General features: G+C 34.6%; 1 protein-coding gene across 1 annotated transcript in view; it reads left to right on the top strand.

Annotated features, from left to right (window-relative positions):
• Nucleotides 1-461: 461 nt before the first annotated feature.
• The window catches only part of LOC102585015 (phosphoglucomutase, chloroplastic-like), a 16,703-nt gene continuing 7,347 nt past the window's right edge, over nt 462-9,817 (top strand). The window contains 10 exon segments of the mRNA NM_001288352.1: nt 462-812; nt 897-962; nt 1,599-1,643; nt 1,734-1,826; nt 1,931-1,983; nt 2,402-2,453; nt 2,527-2,595; nt 2,820-2,888; nt 3,090-3,212; nt 3,301-3,353. Of these exon segments, the coding sequence (NP_001275281.1) occupies nt 582-812; nt 897-962; nt 1,599-1,643; nt 1,734-1,826; nt 1,931-1,983; nt 2,402-2,453; nt 2,527-2,595; nt 2,820-2,888; nt 3,090-3,212; nt 3,301-3,353 (854 nt within the window). The 5' untranslated portion in view covers nt 462-581.

Here is a 9,817-nt window from a genome sequence, read left to right as displayed (position 1 = left end):
TGAAAAATTTCCTCATTTATTTGATTTTTTGACATACTCCCTCAGATTAATATGAATTTTACACATTTCTTAAGAAATAATGATTGATATAAGTTTTTTTAATCATAAAATTCATATTAGTATTAGATTTTGAAAATTCAAATAATTAATATTTAATGTTAAACATCAAAAAAATAATTTTCTTTTCTTACAAATCTGAATTAATCAGGCTTCTATGATTACCGAAAAAACCGGATGAGAAAAAAGAAAACTTCTATGAAGGAAAAGGAATTATTTACTTGAAATATTATTTTATTTCATTATTGAACAATTATTTGCAAATTTTAATTATTTTGAGAAAAAAGAGGAAGTTCACGTGAAGCGGGTGGCATAAAGCATGAGTAATAGTGCCGATAAGCAATCTATAAAGCATGTGGCGGCTATGCAATTCCGCTGAATCTCATTAGATTTTCAAAAATATCCCACATTTTTCTCTTTTACTCCAACCTATACTGAATACTCTATTTTTGTTTTTTGAACTGAATTCACTATACAATAGTTCTTCCTTCTTCTTCGAATTTCTTCTTCTGCTGTTTTCAGTAATGGCTATGGAGAGTGCATTGACATCCACACGAGTTTCAATTCCATCGTTGTGTTCTGGGATCAGTTCATCTCATCATCACCATAGATCCTTCTCATTTCTCAATTTCCCCAAATTGTCTTCATTCAAATACTCTTTTCGAACAATTTCACCTGTTCCTTTCGTTGTCAGTGCATCCTCTGTTTCTCCATCATCTCCTTCTACATCTGTTGCCCAATCTCAGGATCTCAAGGTATCTAATTGCTTCCAAATATCACTATATAACGTGTATATTTTTATGTGATTTAATGGAAAATTTGATTTACTTGAATGCCAGATTAAATCAGTTCCTACCAAGCCTATTGAAGGTCAAAAGACCGGTACCAGTGGTCTACGCAAAAAGGTGCCTTTTCTTTTGGTTTTATTAAAATTTTACACTTTGTTTGGATGATTGTTACCCGCTGTATTGTATTGTTAGTTCAAATACGATGTTTATTTTGATTGTTATATAAATTTGTTGTTTAGTATCATTTAAATTCATTTTCATTGTTAGCTACAAAAAGTCCCATTTTGTGTAAGGACCAATTTGGTGTGATTGCCTTGGTTACTTTTAATATTTTCTTCTCATTTATCACATTTTAATGTTTTATCCTTTACCCTATTTTTTCGTAGTAGCTACATCCCGTGCCTTACTTTTCTCGTAGGCTTATCAGACATATCGCAATGACGGAGAATGATACAATCTATCCAAATGTTGTATTTATTAAAATAATATTGTACGATACAATACAACACAATATGATACATAATGAAATAATACATAACAGCCCTCCAAGCAGAGTGAACTCCGCCTGCGTGAAGGTGTGCCAAAATAAATAGGAAAACCTCTCTACCACTTAAGGTAGGGTTAAGGCTGCGTATATTTTACCTTCCTCAGACCTCACTTGTGCGATTACACTGGTTTGTTATTGTTGTTGGTTTATTAAATTTTTTATTGCTTACTGTTCATTTGGATGACTTCTGCTTCTTTTGTCTATAGGTTAAAGTGTTTATGCAGGACAATTACCTTGCCAATTGGATACAGGTATGGTTCCTCTCATTCTTTGAGCTTGGGTGATATTGAATTCCAAGTGTACTCAATTTTGTGCAATTATTTTGTGATGTTTCAATACAGGCATTGTTTAATTCTTTGCCGTTAGAGGATTATAAGAATGGACTCTTGGTCTTAGGAGGTGATGGTCGATATTTCAATCGAGAAGCTGCACAGGTAGTGGTCAAGTTTGTATATAATTTTGTGTTTCATGTGTATCCTGATTCCTGAAGACTATCTGAGGTTTTCTGATCTCTAATGCATCTTAAGCTACAATGCAGATAATCATTAAAATTGCTGCGGGTAACGGTGTTGGTAAAATATTGGTTGGCAAGTGAGTGTCCCAAGTTACACTTTTAGCACGAATGAATTCTTCAAATTTCACATCTTAGTGATATTGTTGCTTGAAATAATTCTTTTCTCAACTTATTGCTTTATGTTTCCATGTGTTTCTGAATGTTAGTTTTGAAATGCTTAGCTCATTGTACTCACATGTGGTAATAAATTACAGTCTCCCTGAGCCATATCTTCTTGCAATCAATCCTTATGATAATATTCTATAATGCTATCTGTTCAGAGAGTCCATATCCTTCCACTTTTTATTCAAGTGTTAGCATATAGGTAGAATTGTTTCATTTCTTTTTTTGGGGTTTCCCTTATTCTGGCATAGTTCTATGCATATTTTTGTGCTCTTATCGAAAAATGAGAATAAAGTAGTTGATATATATAAATGAAGAATCTGTGTTTGGCAGGGACGGTATACTGTCTACTCCAGCTGTGTCTGCTGTGATACGGAAAAGAGAGGTGACAATTCTGCTTTCATTTTTTATTTGCTTTTTCTTTGCTATTTTTGAATGACACTTAAAGTTATCCGCAGGCAAATGGTGGCTTTATAATGAGTGCAAGCCATAACCCTGGTGGTCCCGAGTATGATTGGGGTATCAAGGTAAAATATCTAGTTAGAAAACATGTATCGGAAATCTGGAACTGCTTGTTCTTAGCTGTCCCATTGACTGTTGAAATACACAGTTAAACTTTGTTTTATTATTTTACAAAAAGCCAGTTCCACATTGAATTTCTTAGATTGACTGTTTCTGACTTCTGATATGCGACCTCTCTAAATTGAATAGTCCAAGAACTTAATATTTCTAATTATCATTTTTTTTCCAGTTCAATTATAGCAGCGGCCAACCAGCTCCCGAGTCTATCACGGACAAGATCTATGGAAATACCCTTTCTGTACGATTCCATCACCTTGTGCTAAATAATATGCTATTCTTATTCTAAATTAGAAGACTTAATGTTGCTATGATTCAACGCAAGGTTCTTTAGTGCTATATATGCATAGACATACACAATATAGGTAGCTGTATGAAATTGTTATAGTTCATTGGTAAATGATTCAACATCTGAATTCCTTGTTTCATAAGGGCTATGTAGATTTCTGAAATAAAAATTGCTGACATTCCTGATGTTGATCTTTCTCAACTTGGAGTTACAAAATATGGAAATTTTAGTGTGGAGGTGGTTGACCCTGTGGCTGATTATTTGGAACTAATGGAAGTGAGTAACCTAAAAAGTTTAAATTTCTGTTTTTTTTTTTTAAATGAACTCCATGATACATATGTATAACTTTACTGATAACGTGCAGAATGTATTTGATTTTTCACTCATTAGAAGTCTTGTTTCACGACCAGATTTCAGGTGTGTTGTTTTACTTAGTGTTGTTCAATTTTTTTTTTTTTAATTTGCTAAATTATTTTTTCCCTGTATTATTTTTGGATTTTATTCATCCCTAGTTTCATAATGATTTCTATTATCCGGTTCTAGCATAATTATATCCCTAAGGTAATTTTGGAACTATAACGTAATTATTTTTGATCACACAGATATTGACTCTGATGTTTGTAAGACAATTTTTTTTATTAGAATGGAACTCTTAGAACAACAAAATCTCGTGTTGTCTAAACCAAATTGTAGTATTATCATTTTCATTTGACTTCGTCTTCAAAGTCTGATTTTTTCCATTACCTACTACATATTTAGGAATGTCTTTTAGGGATGAACATAAGAACATAATTTCTTAGTAGGGACTGTATGACTCAATTTGAGAAGCTATCAAATTATAAATGACAATGTTTGTCTTTCAAAGGATTGGTTGACGAATTACACTCATCAATAGTATATTGGATAGTCTACCAATCTATGTAAGGTGTCTATTTTTATCCTCTAATAAAATGGAGAAGAGATTAGATTCTAGACAATGTTAGAAATTTTTTTCTCTCAAATCGAACAAGGATAGAAAGAATTTTTATTGATTAAGTAAAGTAAATCGATTTATAAAATGCATCTCGGTGATTTTAGAATAAAATGAGTGGATTAATTTATAAATAATTGCTATCTAAGTGGTTAAGAAAATACAATAAAAAATCAAATGATCCCTGAAAGTAGGTTATCCATGCAAGTGTAATAGATAATGAGTCTGATGAAAATATAATGAAAAGTTCCATAAATTCCATACAAGTAAATTAGATAACACATCATTAATGGAGAGAAGGAAGTAGAAGGACTATGGTAAACTTTTATAGTGGATTATTAAAAGAGTAGGTGGCTTAGAGCTGGCTCAGAGCCTTGAGGGGATATGTTGGATGATGTTGTATAAAATTTTATTTATCAATACAAGGATGTGAGTCGTTTAATTCAAAATTCTAAAATATTATCTAACATAAAGAAATTTTTCTATTTTTTATTTTTATCTAAATTTTATATTATTTAAGTGAAAATAAAAAATCATAAAATTCACAATTGATTAAAAAAAATTGAGGCCTCAAATTTTTATTTGGGGGCCTAAAGCAAAGGCTTCATTAGCCTCCCCTTGATAAGCTTGGTTCCTTTAATAAATTCAAAGTAGGTGATGAATAATATTGGAACTCAAGTTTCTGAAGAGAGAGCATCTCACTAGAACTCGAGAGATATGAAGAGTTCTAGAGGGGTTACTACATCATATACATTTAGAATAATACAGCCAAATTCAAAAATACACAAGCATTTCTATCTAATATCATGTATGAGCATAACTTAAGTGTCTCTGGCATAATGAGGAATAAATTCTTATGGGAAGGAAATAGTAGCAACAAAAAGTTTCACTTAGTTAGATGGCAAGTGGTCACTAGTGCTAAGGAAGGGGGTGGATTGGGAATTAGAAACTTGAGATTGCACAATAAAAGCATGTTGTTTAAGTGGCTTTGGAGATTTAGCAGGAACGAAAGGGTGGTCTGGATCAAAATAATTGAAGCAATCTATGGTAGCAGACAAGGCTGGAACACCCCTTCAAATATTTCATACACTAGAGGGGGAATATGGAAAGGTTTGTAAATTATGGGCCGAGTTTCAACAATTCACCAAATTGGAGGTGGGGAATGGAGCAAAAAATAAATTTTGGATCGACTTCTGGACGGGTGATGAGTGCTTGAAACAAAAGATTTCCTCTTTTTTTCAGCCGTTGCAATAACAAAGATGAAGTTGTGGCTGATATTTACTTCAACACGGGATGGCAGATGAATTTTAGAAGGAATTTGAACGATTGGGAAATTGATGACTTTTGTCAATTGCTCCAACTGGATTATACCCACATTGATCAGAGTAAGGAGGATTCACTAGTATGGATAGCTAGTAATGATGGAACCTTTTCAGTAAAAAAGTGCTATAGCCTTCTAATGAAGCAAACAAGATTTTGGAATACTAGTTGGCCATGGAAAGAGATTTGGAGAACTAAAGCTCCTATATAGGTAGCTTGTTTTGGTTGGATTGCAGCATGGGGAGCTTGCCTTACTCAGGATAATCTTCAAAAAATGTTTTTTGCACCAAGTAATAGATGTTACTTATGTGAAGAAGAGTTGGAGGCTGTGAATCACCTTCTTTTGCATTGCAAAATAGCTAGACAATGTTGGGAATTTTTCTTCAGTATTTGCGGGATATCTTGGATCATGCCTCAGCGTGTGAAGGAATTATTGGAGAGTTGGCAGTACCAAAGAACACACAAAGCTTTGAAGCAAAATCTGGAGAACTATACCTTTGTGCATATTCTGGACTATCTGGCTAGAAAGAAATAAAGCTTGTTTTGATGGACAAAAAGACCATATTTCTAGAGTTAAAATTAAGTGTTTACATAATTTATTTTGTTGGTGTAAAAGTAGTTTCCTTGATAATATAGATCAACATATGGAGTTTTTGGAGCTGCTAGGGAGATGTTGTAATTGACCTCATGGATATTCCCAACAGTCTTTTGTAACTTTTGGTTTTGGTATCTTCTTGGTGCTTAGTCAATAAACTTTTACCTTGTAAAAAAAAGTATCTTTGGCTTTTTTTTGTCCAAACTACCCTAAAAATGCAAGAAATGTATTTCACATACTCCTCTACTATTCTTCTTGTCTAACTTAATTTCCCTAGATCACCCAATTCAGCCTATCCAGGATCAAAGCAAAATGCAGGGCTACCTCGCTAGTGAACAATGCACCAATATATATCTTCATTCAACATAAATAACATGTAATAGAAAATGTATTTTATAATCGTGGTGTCAGGGCCATTTTGCGCGCACCTCAACTAATTCAAGGAATACCTTCTATCTTCCCAGCCCAACGCATGTATTGGATAACTCTATCCATGACTTGAATAAATTGAAAAAAATCACCTAGCCTCCCCGGGTCTTAAACCCGAGACTTCATGGTTTCCAACCCACTTCATTGACCATTTAGGCACGCCCTTGGATGTTGGCATCTGGTACAACTCTAACGCCTTTTTTTGCAAGTTTGCTTGCATCTAACACTGCGCACAATTCAATCCAATAAAACCTAGGCACTTTGGGAGGAATAGAGACCATTGGTTTTGAAGTACTAGAATGATAATCATGGTATAAATTATGTGTTGATTAATCTCTTGTTCAATTACGTTGTATTGCCTATATTGGGATCAATTACTAAAAGACCAAAATATCCTTGATAACATATACTAGTTCTTCTTCTCAAGCCCTTCTACACTCCAAAAAAAAAAGCGTTTACAATAATAACAAACCCAATGTGGTCCCAAAAGTGGTATATGGGAGGGTGGTGTGTACGAAGACCTTACCCCTACCTTGAGAAGGTAGCGAAGCTGTTTTCGATAGACTCTCAACTTAAGAACAAATGTAAAAGAAAAAGAAAAGAGTTACAAGCAAAAACAACAAGATAATGAGATAACCGAAGCAAAAGAAATTGTAGGAAGTAATAGAATTCTATGAATAAGAAATTACTAATACTCGTGGTATGGAAAGGAAATACGTACAACTACCTAATATCCTTCTACCCTAATTCTTGAACTAAACACCCTCTTATCAAGGGTCATGTTCTCGGTGAGCTGATGCTGCATCATGTCATGCCTAATCTCCTTTCCCCAATACTTCTTTGATCTACCTCTACCTCTACCTCTCCTCAGGCCTATCATGACTGGTAGAATATGAATAGGTTTATACAATCCTATAAGAATAGGAATAGGTTTACACAATCCTATTAGAATAGAATAGGTTTATACAATCCTATTTAGAATAGGAATATGAATAGGAATAGTAAATAGTATCCTAATTGGTAAAGGATTGTATTCTAGTGTCTATAAATTGGGTCTCTATGTAACAATGTAGATACAACAACAATTCAATAATATTCTTTTCTTATATTTCTCACAATGACCAACCTCTCACACCTCCTTATTGGAGCATTTGCGCTACCATTTTAGTCTTATTTCAGCATCTTGTTCACCACGGGTCCCGCTCCTATCTTGTCCCAAATATCTTCGTCACTAATCTTATCTCTCCAGTTGGGCCTACAGGTCCATCTCAACATGCTCATTTCTGCTACATTCTTCTTGTAGTCGTAGAAGTTTTTGACTTGCCAATACTCTGCTCATATTACAACATACCCAGTGTAATCCCACAAGTAGAGTTTGGGAAGGGTAGTGTGAACACAGACCTTACCCCTACAAGGTAGATAAGTTGTTTTCGATAGACTCTCGGCTCAAGTAAAAGCATCACAAAACAGTTCAAAAAAGAAACAACAGGAGTTAAGAAGTCTAAGACAAAATACTAAAGAAAGCATGACACCGCATACTAAAAACAGAACAGTCACTACCACAAAATAACATGATAATCAAAGTGTTAGAAACGATAAATAGTAACAGATGGAATAACAAGAAACTCCTAAAGATTTCGCCTATATGACATAGTCGGTATAACCACTACTTTGTAGAACTTACCTTCAAGTTTCAATGGCACATTCTTATCACACAAGACACCGAATGCAAGCTTCCATTTCATCCACCGTGCTGTAATACAATGTGTGACATCATCATTGATCTCCCTATTACCTTGGATTATTGACCCGAAACTTCCTCTCGTGGGAATGACTTCTATATCAAGCCTCACTTCCACGTCCGTTTCATGAGGCACAACCATGAACTTGCACTCTATGTATTCAGTTTTGGTCCTGCTCAACTTGAAATCTTTCGACTCCAAGATCTGTCTCCAAACCTCTAGCCTCCCTTTACCTCGCGTCTCGTCAATCAATACTATGTCATTAGTGAATAACATGCACTAGGGTACCTCCCCTTGAATGTTTCGCATTAGTATGTCCATCACCAAGACAAAAAGAAGCTTCAATAATAGTCCTAACCAAAATATGAAGTTTTGACTTGTGAAAAGTTTCCCATGTAAAGGAGGCAACTTAAACTGATTCACTTCCAACCAGTGTTTCGGACGACGAAAGGCGACAAGGGTTTGTCTTGCCACAAGGCAAAGCGAGCGGCGATGCGCTCGCCGCCTTTTTGAAGTGTGGCCCAATTATTACCAAAAAATTAAAATATTTAATTGCATATATATATATAATCAAAATCTCAATAGCAATAACATATAAGAAAATATTTCAATCCAAAAGCTGAAAATAGATAATACATACTTAGAACTTGAATGAGAAAAAAAAAGAACAAAAGTCAAAATAGTGAGAAAAAAAACAGAGGTAGAAGTGACTCTGAAGAAGAAGGAAAAAGAAACAGAGGAAGAAGAAATCTGAAGAAGAAGAAAAGAAGAAATACATATTGGTTGGACTTTGGAGTTGCCGAAAAAGTCTAGCTAGTCGCCTGAGGAGTCTAGTCGAAAATCCTAAAATTACCTTTTAACATTTAAAACCCTAAATTGATTGCCTTTTTTAAAGAAAATACAAAAGGCGACCCCTTTCTCGCCTCTCGCCTTTGTCGCCATGGCGTCGCCTTTTGACGATCGCCTCACCACAATGTTAAAATGCGATGAAGGATTGCCTCGCCTCTCGCCATTGGTGATGAGGCGATCGCCTTTCACAGCACTGCTTCCAACTTGAGCACCTTTTTCTTTTCTTTTTCCTTTTTCTTTTGGTGACTAAGACCCAACAAATTGAGATTAATTTATATATCAGAAAGAGAAGTTTTGGGATTCTGCAAGATTTGTGAGGAATGGCAGGTTTCTTGCTGTTCTTGTGTAGGAATTGGAATGGAATCTTGTAAGCAAAATTTTGTTACAAAAGGTCAAGGGTAAATAATGATAAAATCTATTTCATTTAGTTTAAAATAAAACCACGTGTTTAGAATTATATTGTGTATATCTAATTTTTAATACAACGAACCAAACATTCAACAAGAAATAATCTCCGGATTACCCACCCTGCATTATTAATCCTCTTACTGCTACCCTGCACAACCTGTCCTTAAACCAGACACCCCTAAAGTCTTTGAAAGGCCATTTAACCAAGGAAACATAAGATAAAAGATAAAGTGTATACCATACTTCCATCCTTCTTCTGGTAATCCGGCACATTTGGTGAAACTCGTTTTCTTTCCAATTTATTTGAGGTCTAAGTTATCCTCTCAACCTCCTAATCTTCACAATTTGTTCAAAAAAATAGTTCCCATCCATGAGTAGAACTGTACCGATAAGACACTAGCAAATCTGGGGTCTCGACTTGTGTCTCCAACTAGTTTCTTGGGCTGGAGGTAATTAATTTTAGTTGTGTAAGCAGTTTGTTAAAGCAAATGAAGTCGAATTATTATTATCTCTATATGATGCTCCCCCCCCCCCCCCCCCACCCAACCACCAAAAAAAAAAAAAAAGC

This window comes from Solanum tuberosum, unplaced genomic scaffold (assembly GCF_000226075.1).
Source record: "Solanum tuberosum cultivar DM 1-3 516 R44 unplaced genomic scaffold, SolTub_3.0 scf00414, whole genome shotgun sequence".
NCBI lineage: Eukaryota > Viridiplantae > Streptophyta > Magnoliopsida > Solanales > Solanaceae > Solanum > Solanum tuberosum.
This window is presented reverse-complemented; position numbering and strand designations above follow the sequence as displayed.